Source organism: Abramis brama (assembly GCF_963993115.1).
Source record: "Abramis brama genome assembly, chromosome: 6".
Taxonomy (NCBI): domain Eukaryota; kingdom Metazoa; phylum Chordata; class Actinopteri; order Cypriniformes; family Leuciscidae; genus Abramis; species Abramis brama.
The window spans coordinates 25,558,301-25,577,092 of NC_139968.1; the positions used below are offsets into that span (position 1 = coordinate 25,558,301).

Sequence of the window (18,792 nt, forward strand, 5' to 3'; positions counted from 1 at the left end):
TATGCCTTTCTTCACTGACGTTCTGAGTTGTTCAAAGTGTTTCTGATGATTGTTAGAAGGCAGTCTGACTCTGAGATGGTGAACGGGAACATGGTTTGAGTAACATTAGCAACACATTATTAGCTGTTTGATAATGTAGTCAAGCCAAAGGCTAATCATATCAGTTACCATTATGTGTCAGACGTAGAGAGCGATACATAAAACGCATTACCATTCTCGACTTGTAGACGGGCCTGTATAATTCACTCTTCCACGTTTTCTTCTAAATTAGTTTCTGGTTCAAATATGTATGGCTGAATTAAACCAGTATTTGCATTTCCTTGCCATCGTGCAGCGTTTACTACAGTAAAGTCGAGTGGATCAGGTATTTTGAGCTGGTGTGAGTGAGTGGAGGCGGGACTAATTTACAATGAAACGAGTGTAGAGTTACATTCAAGCTATTTTAAGGCATGAAAAAAATATCATTTTGGTAATCAAAGATGAGTTTATAAGGGATAAAATGATTGATTACTGGGGGAATCACTTAACAGGAAACATTGTTAATTTTAAGCTTAACAGTTAGATTCATTAAAATAAAAATATTTCCATTATTAATAATAAACAATTTTTTTATTTTTTTATTGTTTGTGTTGTTCATATTAGTAATGAAAATAACAACACTTTTATTATTATTATTATTATTACTATTATTATTAAACATTTTTTAACTATGATAGTGCTTTTATCAAAATTATTAGAAGTATTATTTTTGTTATTAATAATAGTACAAAGAACAAAATGTTTCTTAAATCGTTGTTGCTGCTGCTGTTAATAATGACACAAATATTTATTATTCAAATTTTTATTAAAATGTATTAATATTATTAATAATATTTAAAATAATATATTTTTATTATTTTTATTTAATTATTGTTATTAACTATTTGAATTAAATTATTATTAGAATATACTTGTATTAATGATAGTACTTTTATTAAATAAACAAAGAACAATATTGGTGATAAAAATACTTTGGATTATTATTATTAATATAGAAATATTTCTATTAAATTGTTGGTAATAATAAACAATATTTTTATTCAATATTATTGTTAATAATAATAATCTTTTTAAAAAGTACTATTATTATTATTGATGGATTATAAAAATATTTGTGTTGTTGTTATTAATGATAAAACTATTTTTATTCAAATTAATTATAATATTATTTTTATTATTTTTGACAATGGTTTAGTTATTGTTTAAAAAAGCCAAATAAAAAGATTCCTCTTATCGGTTACACAAAAATAATATGTATTATATTGGTCATAGAAAAATAAATATTTTTTTCACTTGTATTATTAATTTTATGCTGAATTCAAACTCAAATTTGATTGCTCTGCAGGTTTCTTTTCACGTTGTTGTTATCTGATGATTTATCTGACATTGTGTTGCAGCTGAATGAGATGATACAGAGTCCCGTGGAGGGACAGTTCTGGCAGGTGGACCACATTAACCCTGTGTACAGAGGGGGAGGACAGTGTTCCCTGGACAACCTTCAAACCCTTTGCACCGTCTGCCATCGTATGGTACAGCAAACACATATATACTCATATATATTTATTTATTTATTTACATAAAAATTATATAGAATTTAAAGATCAAATTTTATTATTTATATATATATATATATATATATATATATATATATATATATATATATATATATATATATATATATATATATATTATTATTATTTTTTTTATTTTTTTTATAGAAACCATGTTAAATATACTTGTATTTACATAAATACATTTTAAATGTTTGTAAATATTTATGTAAATATTTAATAAAAATGAATAATAATAATTTATATATTATATTAGCATGTTATATATTCTTTAAATTAATTTAATTTAATTTAATTTAAATAGGATTTAATTAGAAATGTTCTCATGAATATGCAACTCATTTGATTTGGTGGTGAATTTGCGGACGGTTTATTTCGCAGAGAACAGCGCAGCAGGCCAAAGACAGAAGTCAGATGAAACGAGGCCAGGCAGCCTCCAAACTGGCCTCTGACATCACACGATTCTTCGTGAAGAAATGAGACGCGCTCGCCGTAACTATTGAAAAAACACATTCTGAGAAGCACAGAGCCATTGCCTTGGAAACGGGCGTTATTTCTGCGTGTTACATGTCACAGGCGTTATTTAAACACATCTGCAGTATTTGAGAATTGTTATTTCTGTGAACATGAGTTAGTTTTTAAATCACTGGTCTCAGCATGAGTCAAAGCTTTTGAAACTATTATATCCGATGTGTATAACCATACAAGTCACCAAATAAACATGTTGTTTTTAAAGCAGTCTTCCTGAAGTTTTCATGGCGTAGTGGTTATTGACACATTGAGCTGTGGTGCTCATGCAGGCTTCACAAGTTCGAATCTGGCATCCTGTTACACATTTAACCGTTCATAGAACTGAAATTCTGAGAATTTGCTCTTTTCGTGGAAGTTTCTTTTGGAACATGCATAACTTTTTTGGACTGCAAAATATTTGTGTTGCAGGTTTAAAGGGACGCTCTGCAGGCCGCCGCAGGGTTTGTTGGCGTGAGAGGTTTCCCAGTGTCCCGGAGGTTTTTTTGGGGTCAGTGCAGAGATAGAAGGCTGTGTGGAGCAGGATGTCCTCCAGGCTGTTATCATGAGTGTCTATACAGCGGGATAAAGCTTATCTCTCCTACTCACCAGAGTACGACACAGATTGGCACGAGACACAGGGTAGGTTATTCTTAGACTGCTGAATACACTTACAAGAAACATGCACATTTTAAAGGTCTGTACAGGCTTTAAACTGAACCCCTTACCCGACCTGACCCAACCGGTATAGTTTGCAGTGAGCAAAAGAGAGTGAAAGCGAAAAAGCACATACTTACCAGTTATGAAACTTTGCTGGGTGAACAGGTGTAACAGTCACATAAATTCCTCTGGAAGTCAAACTTCAAAAAGTTTATACAAAACTGTTGCTCTTTTGGTCACTACACAGTAGTCGGTACGCAAACATATATTTACATATACATATATATATACATATATATATATATATATATATATATATATACAGTGCAATGCATAAGTGAATACACCCATGCTAAAGTTGACTAAAAAGAGGAATAAAAAATCATATTTTGGAAATTGAACTTAATGCCTTAATTTAAAAAATTAGGAAAAATCCAACCTTTAAGGACACCAATTTTCTTTGTGAATGAATAATGTATCGTAAATAAATAAATGTTCTTCCTTAACCCTTAATCGCTGTTAAAAAAGGACAACATTTAGGCTGTTTGGGGTCATTTTGACCCCAAACTTTTAAAGAGCAATTGCATAAGGAAATATACATTTTTTATATGGAAAACTATATATAATTTTTTTTATTTACTTCTCAACTATACATTTATGCTGTGTTTTTGTGGAAATTTTGAAGTTTTTTACCCATTTACTGCACAATTACATAACTAGGCCATAAATTGGCTCATGAAAAATGATTTTTTAAAGAAAAAATCACTTAAATGATGATCTTAATTAAATCTAAATAGTTTTTGGTCATTGCTCTATGTGTTAGAGATAGAATACTGACATCTGCTGGTTTGTGGAAAAACTTTAGAAATTATAATTAAAGAAAGAAAGTGCAATGACCACATATATCCAATAGAGGGCCACAGAGACTCATTCATTTTCACTTTATTGTTTGTGATGCTTCAACTTCTCCTCACAACTTTGATATATATATTTTGTGAATATTTCTTTAAACATTTTGAAATACATAAAAAATCTGTATTTTTGTCAGAGTTAGAATTTGTTGTTGTTTTCTGATATATTTTGAATTATCTGCTTTTGCAAATTATTATACATACATTTGCAGAACCATTACAAGTCACCACTATGACATGACTGTGGTGTGTGTGTGTGTGTGTGTGTGTGTGTGTGTGTGTGTGTGTGTGTGTGTGTGTGTGTGTGTGAACAAGCTTGTTCCATGTTGCATATGTGACATTTTTCAGATTTATGCCAGTTTAGTTGATTTTATTTGCCAATTTCTATAAAAATGCTCTCTGTTGCAGTGACATAGATGTGTGTGTTTGTGTGTGTGTGTGTGTGTATGAGATAGAAAGTTCGTTCCACTTTGGGTTTATGCTCTAGGACCAGACCTTGATTTAAATGTCATTTTTTTTTAGATTTATGCCAGTTTTGTTTATTTTATTTGCCAATTTCTATAAAAATGCTCTCTGTTGCAGGGACATACACGTGTGTGTTTGTGTGTGTTTGTGTGTGTTTGTGTGTGTGTGTGTGTGTATGAGATAGAAAGTTTGTTCCACTTTGGGTTTATGCTCTAGGACCAGACCTTGATTTAAATGTAATTTTTTTTTAGATTTATGCCAGTTTTATTTATTTTATTTGCCAATTTCTATAAAAATGCTCTCTGTTGCAGGGACATACACGTGTGTGTTTGTGTGTGTTTGTGTGTGTTTGTGTGTGTGTGTGTGTGTATGAGATAGAAAGTTTGTTCCACTTTGGGTTTATGCTCTAGGACCAGACCTTGATTTAAATGTAATTTTTTTTTAGATTTATGCCAGTTTTATTTATTTTATTTGCCAATTTCTATAAAAATGCTCTCTGTTGCAGTGACATACATGTGTGTGTTTGTGTGTGTTTGTGTGTGTTTGTGTGTGTGTGTGTGTATGAGATAGAAAGTTTGTTCCACTTTGGGTTTATGCTCTAGGACCAGACCTTGATTTAAATGTACATTTTTTTAGATTTATGCCAGTTTTGTTTATTTTATTTACCAATTTCTGTAAAAATGCTCTCTGTTGCAAACACATACATTTGTGTGTTTGTTTATGTGTTTGTGTGTGTCTGTGTGTGTGTGTGTATGAGATAGAAAGTTCGTTCTACTTTTTATTTATGCTCTAGGACCAGACCTTGGTTTATATGTATAAATTTTCAGATTTATAATGGATTTAATTTTATTTTTTTGACAAACAAAATAAAAAAAAGTCATTTTTTTCATTTTCCCATTCATTTTCAATGTGGGGTCATTTTGACCCCAAACAGCTTAAACGGTAAATTTTTTTTTACACACCTTTAGAACAACCAAATCAAGCCCAGTTTTTTTGTGCATGTTTAGATAGGTTATTTAGGAAAAGTCCCAGAGTTTCATGCCTCTGATATGAAGGTAACATTTTTAAAAAATGAAAGAAAAGTCCAGTGGGGTCATAATGACCCCAAACAGCGATTAAGGGTTAAAATACATGGTGCATAAGTGAGTACACCCCTATGTTAAATTCCCATAGAGGCAGGCAGATTTTTATTTTTAAGTATTTTTTTTAATTTTTTTTTAGGATACTATGCATCCTGATAAAGTTCCCTTGGCCTTTGGAATTAAAATAGCCCCACATCATCACATAGCCTTCACCATACCTAGAGATTGGCATGATTTTATTTCAGTTAGCCTAAAAGCTAGTTTGATTTGCATTGAGAGATGATCTTATGGAAAGTACCCCATGCCAATCTCTAGGTATGGTGAAGGCTATGTGATGATGTGGGGCTATTTTAATTCCAAAGGCCAAGGGAACTTTATCAGGATGCATAGTATCCTAAAAAATAATTAAAAAAAATACTTAAAAATAAAAATCTGCCTGCCTCTATGGGAATTTAACATAGGGGTGTACTCACTTATGCACCATGTATTTTAAGGAAGAACATTTATTTATTTACGATACATTATTCATTCACAAAGAAAATTGGTGTCCTTAAAGGTTGGATTTTTCCTAATTTTTTAAATTAAGGCATTAAGTTCAATTTCCAAAATATGATTTTTTATTCCTCTTTTTAGTCAACTTTAGCATGGGTGTATTCACTTATGCATTGCACTGTATATATATATATATATATGTATATATGTATATGTGTGTGTGTATTTATATTTATTAAGCTATTTATTTATAAAATATTAACCCGAACCTGAGCAGATCTCAAACATTTGTGATGTTTTCACATTTTATTTTATTTGCAGGTTCCTTGTAACCTCTCGATCGTGTATCGAATTTGATCAAATTCAAATGGATGAAATAAAAGATTTAAGATAATAATTTTTTTAATAATTTATAGTATAATAACATATAAATTCAACAGTATTTACCTTTTATATAATCTGATTTACTATAAATATACTATATATTCTGAACTATATATTCTGATTTATATATTCCAAGGTACAGATACATAAAGTGAAATAACAGCTATATACTAAATGTATATAATTTAAGTTAAATGTGCATAAAATTCTAAATATATATTTTATTTAATATAAAATTTGTTATCATTTATATGTTAAAAAATATTTGTATTATTCATTATTTATATCTTTTTAATTAAATTATTTATATATAATTAATTTTTTCATTTTTTTGTTATTTGGTCCAACTAATACTTTTTAGTTTTGTATAGAAATTATTCAAATTACAAAATTGATTTCAAGGATTTAAACAAAAGTTTAAATATTTACAGATGATGAATCTTTGACTAGAAGTATGAATCTATCTATCCATCCATATATATATGTGTAAACCCGAAAATATATTCATAAATCCTGATTATGTAGTTGTGTATGTTAAATATATCTTTGTCAAGATATATTGTGAATGAGTCGTGAAACGAGATGTAATCCTTCTTCAGGCGTCGCAGAAAAGAAATTGCGCTGCAGCAAAACTTTGTGTTATTTTAATCTGTCTCTCAGGAGTAAACTCAATAAAGGCTGGGGGAGGGAGGACAATACTTCCGTCGCCACGGCAACAGACTTGAGTGATGCATATTGCCAGGGAGATGGGGGCATTTCTACAATTCGACTGTCTGTTCACAGTGATGCTGCCAGACAAATTAGCCGCTTAAAACCCCGAGTCCCGAACACTCCTCTGCCGTCAGCGTTGTTAACCTCTGACCAGACCACTACGCACCTTTCATTAGCACGTCACCACAGAATAAACAAGCTCAGATATGACCAGGAGGGAACGAACTGTTCGTTCACAACAGATTAGTTCGTCAAAAATTTTAGAACGTTCAACTAGGCGTTTTTTTGGAGAACTTCCAAACGTGGATGTGACTAGCATAGTCCGTGATTCCAAAGTAGACGGAAACATGGTAATTAGTGTGATATTCTCTGGGAAAAGTTGAATGTTGGCATGTTACTTGGAGCGTTATGTTCGGGTCGACATAACGAGCTGATATTTTATTTTAAGACACGGGAAAATTGCATTGGTCGGCTTCTGAAAGTACCTGTTTGGAGAATCATGATAACCTCCGAGTCTGATTTCTCTCAGGTGTGAGATTCGCTCGAGTGTACTAGTTAATGAGGCACAGCCAAAAACTGCTTATAGACACGGCTGTGTGCTTTTATTCTCTTTACATCTCCGTTTTATGAGTAGCCAGGCAGTCCTGAATGGACCGGAGACTGAATTTAGAATAACAAGGACACGCAAACACGAGCGGCCAATCATCGGTGATTCCCTCGGTTTCCTGTCCTTTGAATCCCGGGTTTTTTTTATCTTTTTCCATTTGTTGGCTCTTTACTCCAGCTTCAGAGAAAACGCAGCCTCTGACGTCTGAAACCTTAACAAACCCACGCGCAGTGCGAGCTCCTAAATTTACACATCACTGATGATGAGGCTGGAAACGCATCTCTGCCTATAGAAAAAATGGATCATAATGGCAACAATAACAAGTATGTTTGGTCTCCACTTTTATTTCTCATAACTATGTCAAACATAACCAGCAGGTTAGCATGCTGTATATTATTGACTGACCACTTATTTTACCTAAATATGCTAAAATAGCACTACACATGTTGAAATATATATTTTTATTTAAATACACATAATCAGATTTTATTTCACGTTTAAACCACTGAAAAAAATAAATATTCATTTTGAAATAAGAGAAATTTAACTTGTATGTATCAAAATGTAAATATAAAAGTAAATATATAAACAAATATTCTAAAATACATATTTTTATTGAACTTGGGGGTATACTATACATTATTATAAATTATTATATTATAATTTTTGTAATAAAATGTACAAAAATTCCCACTTTTTTAATCTCGCCCCAAATAAAACATACACACACATATATGTATTTATATTATTTATTTATTTATTGTATTTTTTTTATGGGAGATAAATAATCTACATATTAAAAATGTGTATATGTATGTATATACAATATATATACAATAATATATAACAATAACGGTCAAAAGTTTGGAAACATTTTTATTAAATGTTTTTTAAAAAAGTCTCTTATGCTCATCGAGCCTGCATTTATTTGATCAAAAATTCAGAAAAAAATATTAATATTGTGAAATATTATTACAATTTAAAATAATTGTTTTCTACTTTAAAATACTTTAGAATATTATTTATTTCTGTGATGCAAAGCTGAATTTTCAGCATCATTACTCAGAAATCATTATCATTTATTATTAAATCATTATGCTGATTTGATACTCAGTTAATAAAAAATATATTCATTCTTGGAAAGATAATACTATATTTATGACTATTATTTAATATATCAGGCTTTACTGTACATTACTGTTGCCTTTAAGTACATGTATGCACTTGTGATAATGGCCCTCAATGGTGAGACAACAAGTAGCTTTTCAGAGGATGTGGCAAAACAAGTACACTCGTACAACTTTAGAAGACAGGTGTGCGTTGAGTTTTTGAAAGATCTCTTGGGTCATTGGAAAGGGTTGATGTGTCCGGCGTCTCGCTGTAATAAGTCTCTGCTGTCAATACGCTACGGCCCCGGTGAGTAATGGTCATTACTTCTCTACCTGTCAAAAAAAATCACAGTTCACACCTGCGAACGCGGACCTATGCGACCACCGGCACGCCCGCACAACTTTATTACAGACGAGAACAAAAGACTAGCAGTAAAACAACAACTTTAATAATGCAGAGACTGAGAGATATTGAGTGGACATCAAATGAAGGCACGCGTCCCGACGGCCCCGGGGGATCTCTGAAGGAGGCCAGATTCAAATGACTTTTTGTGTTTCTTGTCGGGCGAACAGAGGGAGGAGAAATGGGGACTAAACAATAACACAGAAGAAGGTAATAAAGTAGGTGACGTTGGGCAGAAGTAGCGCTTCGGGGTAGGAGACCGGCTTGTCTGTCTGTCAAAGTCAAGGATGTGCGAGTAACCGCTTCTATATCAGATGGCGGCTGATCCATATGGAAGCTTGTTTCCGGAATTTTTCTCAGAATTGCAAGATATAAACTCGCAATTGCGAGAAATAAAGCCAGAATTGCAAAATATAAACTTCGCACCTTCGCATTTTTTTTTTTGCAATTCCGACTTTTTCCGCAATTGCGAGTTTATATTTCGCAATTATGACTTCTTTTCTCAGAATTGACATTACACATTTACAATGTTGTACATTACATTTACAACTATAAAATAAAAATAAATGCAATTGCGAGTTATAAAGATTTTTCTCAGAATCTGACTTTATAACTCGCAATTGCGACTTTATCATGCAAATCTAACTATAACTCGCAATTCTGAATTTATATTTCACAATTGCAAGTTTAAATCTCGCAATTCTGACTTAATAATTCGAAATTGCAAGTTTAAATCTCATAATTCTGACTTTATAATTCGTAATTGCGAGTATATATATCTCACAATTCTGACTTTATATTTCACAATTGCAAGTATAAATCTCACAATTCTGACTTTATAAATTCGAAATTGCAAGTTTATATCTCACAATTCTGACTTTTATAATTTGCAATTGCGAGTTTATATCTCACAATTCTGACTTTATAATTCACAATTGCAAGTTTAAATCTCGCAATTCTGACTTTATAATTCGAAATTGCAAGTTTAAATCTCATAATTCTGACTTTATAATTCGTAATTGCGAGTATATATATCTCACAATTCTGACTTTATATTTCACAATTGCAAGTCTAAATCTCACAATTCTGACTTTATAATTCGAAATTGCAAGTTTATATCTCACAATTCTGACTTTTATAATTTGCAATTGCGAGTTTATATCTCACAATTCTGACTTTATAATTCACAATTGCAAGTTTAAATCTCGCAATTCTGACTTTATAATTCGTAATTGCGAGTATATATATCTCACAATTCTGACTTTATATTTCACAATTGCAAGTCTAAATCTCACAATTCTGACTTTATATTTCACAATTGCAAGTCTAAATCTCACAATTCTGACTTTATAATTCGAAATTGCAAGTTTATATCTCACAATTCTGACTTTTATAATTTGCAATTGCGAGTTTATATCTCACAATTCTGACTTTATTCACAATTGCAAGTTTAAATCTCGCAATTCTGACTTTATAATTCGAAATTGCAAGTTTAAATCTCATAATTCTGACTTTTATAATTCGAAATTGCAAGTTTATATCTCACAATTCTGACTTTATAATTCGAAATTGCAAGTTTATATCTCACAATTCTGACTTTACAAACTCGCAATTGCAAGTTTATATCTCACAATTCTGACTTTATAATTCGAAATTGCGAGTTTTTATCTCATAATTCTGACTTTATAATTCGTAATTGCGAGTATATATCTCACAATTCTGACTTTATAATTCGAAATTGCAAGTTTTTATCTCACAATTCTGACTTTTATAATTTGCAATTGCGAGTTTAGGCTATATCTCACAATTCTGACTTTATAATTCGAAATTGCAAGTTTATATCTCACAATTCTGACTTTACAACTCGCAATTGCAAGTTTATATCTCACAATTCTGACTTTATATTTCACAATTGCAAGTTTATATCTCACAATTCTGACTTTACAACTTGCAATTGCGAGTTTATATCTCACAATTCTGACTTTTATAATTTGCAATTGTGAGTTTATATCCTGACTTTACAACTCGCAATTGCAAGTTTCTATCTCACAATTCTGACTTTTATAATTTGCAATTGTGAGTTTATATCCTGACTTTACAACTTAAAAAGTCACAATTAACTTTGTTTATTCTGTGGTGAAAACAAGAAAACAATTGAGATATAAACACAGAATACTGAGGGGAAAAAAGTGACTGACCTTTTTTTTTTTTACTTTTTTTTTTTATTCTGTGGCGGAAATAAGCTTCCATAGATCTGTACCATCCACATCCTTGAATGAGTTTGGCTATGAGTTTAGCTGTGTTTTCTGCCACCATGCAGGTATAGTAACATAGAAACCGTTATGAAAGACTGTGTGATCTGTAAAGATGAATTGCAGTGATCTGAAGGATGATGTCTGTTTCTAAGGGAACGCTGGGCATCTTAGCTCATTCTCAAACTTTTCTCTGTGCATCAAGAATTTGCCCTTTAGCTACTGACTGTAAGAGAATGAATTTAGAGACACAACTAAATTTGGCTTGTTTTTCCAGCATCTCACGCCGTGTGTGTAGATATACAGTGGTGGTCAGAATTAATGGCACCCCTGGTAAAGCATTGTTTTTGGCATTGTTTATCCTTTTGATCTTTCATTCAAAAAATCAGCAAAAATCTAACCTTTCATTGAAGTAAAAGAATTGAAATTGGGGAGGAAATCACATTATGAAATAAATGTTTTTCTCCAAAACACGTCGGCCATAATTATTGGCACCCCTAGAATTTTTTTACGAGTAAAATATCTCTGAAGTATATTCCCATTAATATTTACCTTTATTTAGCACACCAAGGTGAGTAGGAACATGAAATTGTCCAGCTATGACTTCTTGTTTCACAGGAGTTTAAATATGACAAATACACAAAGGCCAAATTTTTTTAATCATCCATCACAAAGGTTAGATTTTTGCAATTTTTTTGAATGAAAGATCAAAAGGATAAACGATGCAGATTTATTTTTTACAGCCATTTTTGATCATATTTACCAGGGGTGCCATTAATTCTGACCACCACTGTAGATAAATGTATGTATGTGTATATATATGTATATATATGTTAGTATCTAAATGCTATTTTATTCAAATAATATTTATAAGTTAATAATTATTTTAGTTTATTTAAGAGATCTTTAAATCTCTTTTAAATTTAAATAATATATCATCATATAGAGAGTATATTATAGTGTAATTTAGTGCTACTAAAAAATAATTCAAATATATATATATATGTACATATAAATTATTTGAACAATATTTGACAGATGTATAGTATAGTTATAGTATTTTAATAATTACATATTTTTATATTTTTTTAATATATTGTTATAATTATATATTTGAATATATTAAAATATAAACACTTTAAAAACACATATAATATTTGTATACACACACAGTCACATTGATCCAGAAACAGTCTTCGCTGCCCAATCCCAATTCTCTCTAATAATCAGACAATGTCTAGAACTGATCCCAGAACAGCACGACAGGAGAATATTCCCCTCCATCCAATTAATTACAGTAATCACTGCGGAGAGCGTCGAACGTCCCTGCAGGCGCCAAACCGACACGCAAAACAAGCAATCGAGGAAAGGGGCAGGGGAAAAAAGCATCAAAAAAGGATGGACGTTGTGTTTTAAGAAGACAGGAACGGCAGGTGTGCAGCCTCTGGTGTTTGGGATGAGGGGTTTTTTTAGGAGTTGGGGAGGGGGGAGAATCGCACATAATTTGTTCTTCCGATACCTCGTTCCCTGCGTAAACCATTAATCTTCCTTAAACTCCCATGCAGAGGAGAACTCATTAGTTAGCCAAAAAACAGGCGAAATTTGCTGCACTAAGCACATTATCTCTCACTCGCACATACAAACATGGAAATTTGGAGGCCAGTTCTCACTAAATGAGTTTCTAATGACATCCAGCACACGGTTGGGGAAGCATCAGCGTTGCGGACGCCAGTGTCCGCCCCGAGGAATAAAAAAAAAGACTCTGCGATGTGTTCAAAAACTGCCTAATGGGTGTCATTTGCTAATGTGATTATATTTACAACAGGATGACTGCCGTTTCCTTACAACACTGGTGGTGGTCCTCTGTTTATTTTACACGCTCAGATGTTTGTTGCGCAGTATGCGTGGCTTTTGCTAGATAATGAACAAAAACACAATCAGTCCTATCAGTGGGGATTAGACACGAAAATAAGGCCGTTTGTGATTCACGCTACCTGCGGCCGCTTAATGGATAAGGCTCCGGCTGTTTTTCTTATGCGTCATATTATAAATTTACACTTCAATTACGTCTCGCCACAGACCGTATTAGCGGCGGAAAGGACGTTTTTGACAGCTCAAAAGCCCCGTGACGGTGCTGAGAAGGTGTCTGAGAGTCAGTGAGTGTGAAAGAGAATATGATTTTGCATTGATTTATGAAGCTGGCAATTCTGCCACAGTAAACAGCCATTTACTACAAAATGGCCATCTGAACTAAAGCGTTGGAAGGATAATTGCGGGATGAAATTCACTGGCTGTGGTTTTAAGCTGAGTATCACTATTAATATTGCTCATAATTAGGGTTAAAGATCAGACCAAAGCTCTAACCTGAAGTTGTCCCGCACTGTTCGTACTAGAACGGATATGAATGAGGCTTCAAATCGCGTGGTTTGTTGAGAAGAGAGTGTGGGTTTTTTAGTAAGTGGTTGAACTTACAATTTTCAACAGGCAGATGATAAGTCAGGCCAGAAATCCTACAAAATAAATGCCCATTCACACGAAGAACACTTTGTAGGCCAACCGGCAGTTAGCATCACACGGGTTCCCTCGACAAAAACCCAATAGGATTTTCCCATAGGCTTTTGGGTTATCGCTAAAAACAAGCTCTGTGATCAACAAACGTTAATGACACTTGCGCATTTTGTCCATCAAGAACACAACTTTTATGAATTTTGAAGCCTAAATGCAGTCGCCAGAAGTAAAAAGTTAAAGAAAGGCTATAAACGAACTACACCACAGTCCCACGACTTCGACGTCACCATCACTAAGCTTCTGACAACTTTTTCAGTTTTTATCTAAAAACATTTTCCCAGAACGTTTGAGTTAGAATAGTTTATAAGAGAACAATTCTAAGCATAACGATGCTGTAAAAGCGGACTGAGTTTACTGTTTGTTTAATCTCCTCGACAGCCTCTGTTGTCCCATTTAGCCACTTGTTAGCAACCACCTTTTTCAAGACACGTAACAGCTTAAAAAAACACAAGTGGGGTAATATTGATGGATTTTATGTCGTAGAATAAAATGTGAAAGTGTCTTGAGCTTGTGTTCACAGACTTTATTTCAGCCGTTTAACCAAAAACCCATTGACTTCAGGACGATAGAACCGGAAATGCTAAAATGCTAACTCGTTTCCGCGTTTTGGCCTACAAAGTGATGTCATACCTGCAGCGAGTAAAGATAAGCATCATTTGCATATATATCTATATTGTAGTGGTGAGATTGGGACATTCATGTTTTCTTCAATAGAACATGCTAATCAACTTTTCTGACGTATTCTACATACAGTAGTTTGCCCCTAAAGGAAGCCATTGGAGTTGAACTACAGATGAACTTGCATCAAACTGAGATTTTCTAGAGAATTTCCACCAGTTATGTTAGGCTTTAGTCAACCTCTGGTAATGCCTGCTACAGACTGTGCGATACAAAAAATTGCATAAATTATTAAACAAAGCTATTTTTCGAATTTACACTGCAAAGGTGGCACAGAAGTGCTTCTGAGCTGGCATTTAGGTGTCTACACAAACTATATATATATATATATATATATATATATATATATATATATATATATATATATATAGACTGCAGCTCAGAGGAGGCATAAATGCGTTTAAACAGCATTTTCAACTATAATTTGATACTACAGTTAAGAGAGCAGGCATAATTTGGTCTTGCTTTTATGCAGCATTATATTATTTTTTAATATACTAATAATATTAATTAGTTGTCGTTATTTTCACCTTCTCATTTCTCCTAGTCTAGACTCTTGAGGTTAACGTAAGTAAGAAGTGGCACATCTTACCCCGCTCTCCCCTATCACAGTACCAGATGTGCCTCAACCCTAGTGGAAAAGTTCAACTTGAAAAAGCTTTCCAGGTTATTGAGTTCTTAAAGTTCTGTGGTTGAGCACATCGTGTATATATCTTCTTCTCAGAATTAGTTTGAGAGTCATTGCGTCTGTTTCAGGGTTTAAACCCCCCCCGGAGTCGTCGCTACGGGAGGGATGCTTCTCTCCGCAGAGCACTAGATGAACTAAATGGGTCAGTCTCTTAACCATAATTAGTTCAAACGTCAACGCCTCTGAATTATGGATGAGTCGAGAAGTCGATCAAATTTTTTTGGAAGTTTAACCACCTTTTTTTTATTTTTTTTATTGGAGAATCACTTCCATGACCTGATTTGACCAAACTCTGCACACCATAGTCAGTACAAACATCTGACACATTTACGTGTAGCATATTGACATATAATCAATAAAGTGCATTTTCATGTCATAAATGTGGATAGATAATAATGTAGATGAATAATTTCACTACTTTAGTTTGACTTTGCCATTTTTATCACACAGTACTGCACTACCTTCTAACATGAAAAACTGTCTGTTTATTAAGAAATATTACAGGGTTATCTTCAGTTTGATTTTAGTTCTACATTGTAAAAAAGAAATTAGTTGTTTCAACTTAAAAAAAGTAAGTGTTCGTGCTTACTTAATTTTGTTTAGTAAACTCAAATATCCAAGTTGTAACTTTGTTTGTGCTGCCTTAAAATTTTAAGTGTAGTCAACTTGAAATGTGAAGCTGTACACTTAGTTTTTTAAGTTGAAACAACAATTTATTTTAAGTGGAATGCAAATATGTTTTTGTGGGAATACTGTTTTCATTGCTAATGAATTTTTCAATGTCCTCAATATATTGTCAACCTCACTTTCCATCCTGTTAGTCTTGTACAATTTCTTTAACTTCAAAAGCCAGTTCCTTAAGATATCCTACTGCAGGAAGTGACGTCATTTTCACGGGAAAACAAGTTTTGTTAATGGATTTAGTGACTTCTGTGGTGTTTTGTGGTTAGTTTGTTTGTGTCACTCTAAAACACACACACACACACACACACTTGCTAGTACCAGGTTGGACACCTTTTGTCTTCAGAGATTTTGGTCCATTTTGACATTATAGCATCACATTGCTGCAGATTTGTCAGCTGCACATCCATGATGTGAATCTCCCAAAGCTGCTCTATTGGATTGAGATCTGGTGACTGTGTGGAGGCCGTTTGAGTTTAGAGAACTCATTGTCATGTTCAAGAAACCAGTTTGAGATAATTTGAGCTTTGGTGTGTTATTCTGCTGGAAGTATCAATCAGAAGATGATACACTGTGCTCATAAAGGGATGGACATGGTCAGCAACAATACTCAGGTAGGCTGTGGCGTTTAAACTATGCTCAATTGGTACAAAGTGTGCCAAGAAAAAAATCCCCCACACCATTACACCACTAGCAGTCTGAACTGTTGGTACAAGTCAGGATTGATCCATGCTTTCATGCTGTTTACGCCAAATTCTGACCCGACCATCTGAATGTCGCAGCAGAAATCAAGACTCATTGGACCAGACAACGTTTTTCCAATCTTCTATTGTCCAATTTTGGCAAACCTGCACAAATTGTAGCCTCAGTTTCCAGTTCTTGGCTGACAGTAGTGGAGTGACACAACAAGGTGTCTTGTACTGTAACGTTTTTTGTATGTAATATGTTTGTTTTTGTTTTTTTAAACTATTTTATCATTTAAATTGGTTTTTGTTAAAGAAAATACTGTAGGATTTGATGTAAATACTTTTTGTAATTTCTTTATTATTGCATTGCACTGCAATAATGAGAATTGTGGGTGAGGTAACAGTGTCAGTACAGTAGCTTCAGTAATTGGTGTAGCCTATTCTGGCAGAAACTATTGTTACCATGGTAATTCCTAATCCTATCAGGGTACAGCCACAACATTATTGAGTGGGACTGCAGATCCAGAATAGTTTTCAACCTGTCTACGTTTGTTGATTCAGCAGGGAAAACCGAGCTCGGATCAGCATATTGGCTCTAATATACTGGTTAAATATGAGCTCAGCAGGTCCCAGAGCAAAGCTTTGATTAAATCAGCGTCCACAGAGAGGCTGTGTTTTCACACAAATCTGATTTCTTCCCTCCAACTCGCCTTTTTCAGCATCGCCGGGGCAAGAAAACCACCAAAATTGTGAGAAGATGATCTCAAACCTCATTCCTAAACAAAACTCCGCTTGAAAAGTTCAAATCTCAAGAGGAGAGAGCTGCTCGAAAAGGCTTCCAAGACATATGAGAAAAACGACGACCGTGGATCCAACTCCGTCGAAACTCAATATAGCCAAGATTCTTATTTTAGAAAAACTAATGATGAACAACGCGTTCTTCTTCATCACGGTGTCAGTCACGTGACGCCACGAGCGGAACAATGAATTTCCAACGACTGAGTAGTAATTTGTTTCCTTTTACAGTCTGAAATCTCGCCGTACTGTCACTAAACTGTCTTGTTACATAGATCAAAACTAGATCTTAGACTAATGGTACTTCAGAATTGACAGAAATGGTTTTAAATTGCTGCTGTTAGGCAATTTACGAGTACTTAAGGTCAGGAACCGCGAAAACGCGTTCTCGGTCTGACAGAACAAGAACATCTACTCTGCCTTCCATGAGGAGGAACAGAAGAAACCGTTTTCAATGGACCTGTCAGTCAAAATCTTTCTGCAAAAGGTATTATGAACATAATCAGAGCTGAGTAAGTTGTCCAGCACTAACTTGCCACACACACACGATGACTTAGCCTATATAAACACACTCGCATCATTGCCGTTTCAATCTGAGCAACGTGACAGCTCTCAATATTGTACTGAAACTTCCCCATCTCCATTTATCCACAACAAGGAAAGAATGAAATGAGAAAACAAAAAAGAAGGGAAGCATGAAACATGTTATATATATATATATATAAACTACGGTGGCCGAGAAAACTTGATGAAGGGAGCAATGAAAGAACGTAGTTTCCTCATTATTTTCACCTGGGATGTTACCATAACAACGCAGCACAGTGTACATAAGCTGAATAGCTGTTCTTACTACTGAAATTTCTTATTATTACTACTGTTAACATAAATTCTTATTAACATAGAATAATCTTCTTTTCTCATTTGTATTCTGATGACGTTGAACATATTGTTAATACATTTTGTATATTGTATAGAAAGTTATATGTCATAAACATGTCATCTCTGTATGTTTTGCACACAAAAAAAAGTTTAAAAAATAAAATAAAAAAGTAGACTTTGAGCTGTAAGCAAATCCCAGCCAGGTTCGTCACTTATTGGGGTCCCCTGGAAACGTACGTCTGCAAGATGTCTGTTAAAGATCACTTCATCTGGAAAGCATCTGCTGTTTACTAACATCTGATAGACATCTTTTAGATGTCAGTTTAACATACATTCTGAATCATTACATCTTAAAGACATCTTCTAAACGTCTATTTGACATCTGACAGGAAACGTCCTATAGACGTATTGCAGATGAGCAAACACTCTTAAAAATACGTCTTCCAGACGTAAACACGCACATCAAATAGACGTCTCCGTGATGTACGTGTGCTGTCTGGGTTGTGTTGTGAGTATTTAGAGCACACGTGTTGTAAAACTGATGAAGATTTTAATTTGCAGGTGTTTTTTCTTCAGTTGCAGCGGGTTGAGTTCTCTCAGCCACCGTAATAAACACCAAACGAA

At 33.6% G+C, this 18,792-nt stretch overlaps 1 protein-coding gene across 3 annotated transcripts in view; it reads left to right on the forward strand.

Annotated features, from left to right (window-relative positions):
* zranb3 (zinc finger, RAN-binding domain containing 3) overlaps positions 1–2,345 on the forward strand; it is a 65,482-nt gene extending 63,137 nt beyond the window's left edge. For all 3 annotated transcript variants that reach the window (XM_084117987.1, XM_084117986.1, XM_084117988.1), the window contains 2 exons: positions 1,437–1,568; positions 1,992–2,345. In XM_084117987.1, coding sequence (XP_083974113.1) covers positions 1,437–1,568; positions 1,992–2,090 — 231 coding nt within the window. In that variant the 3' untranslated portion in view covers positions 2,091–2,345. The remainder of the gene's footprint in view (positions 1–1,436; positions 1,569–1,991) is intronic.
* Positions 2,346–18,792: the final 16,447 nt, after the last annotated feature.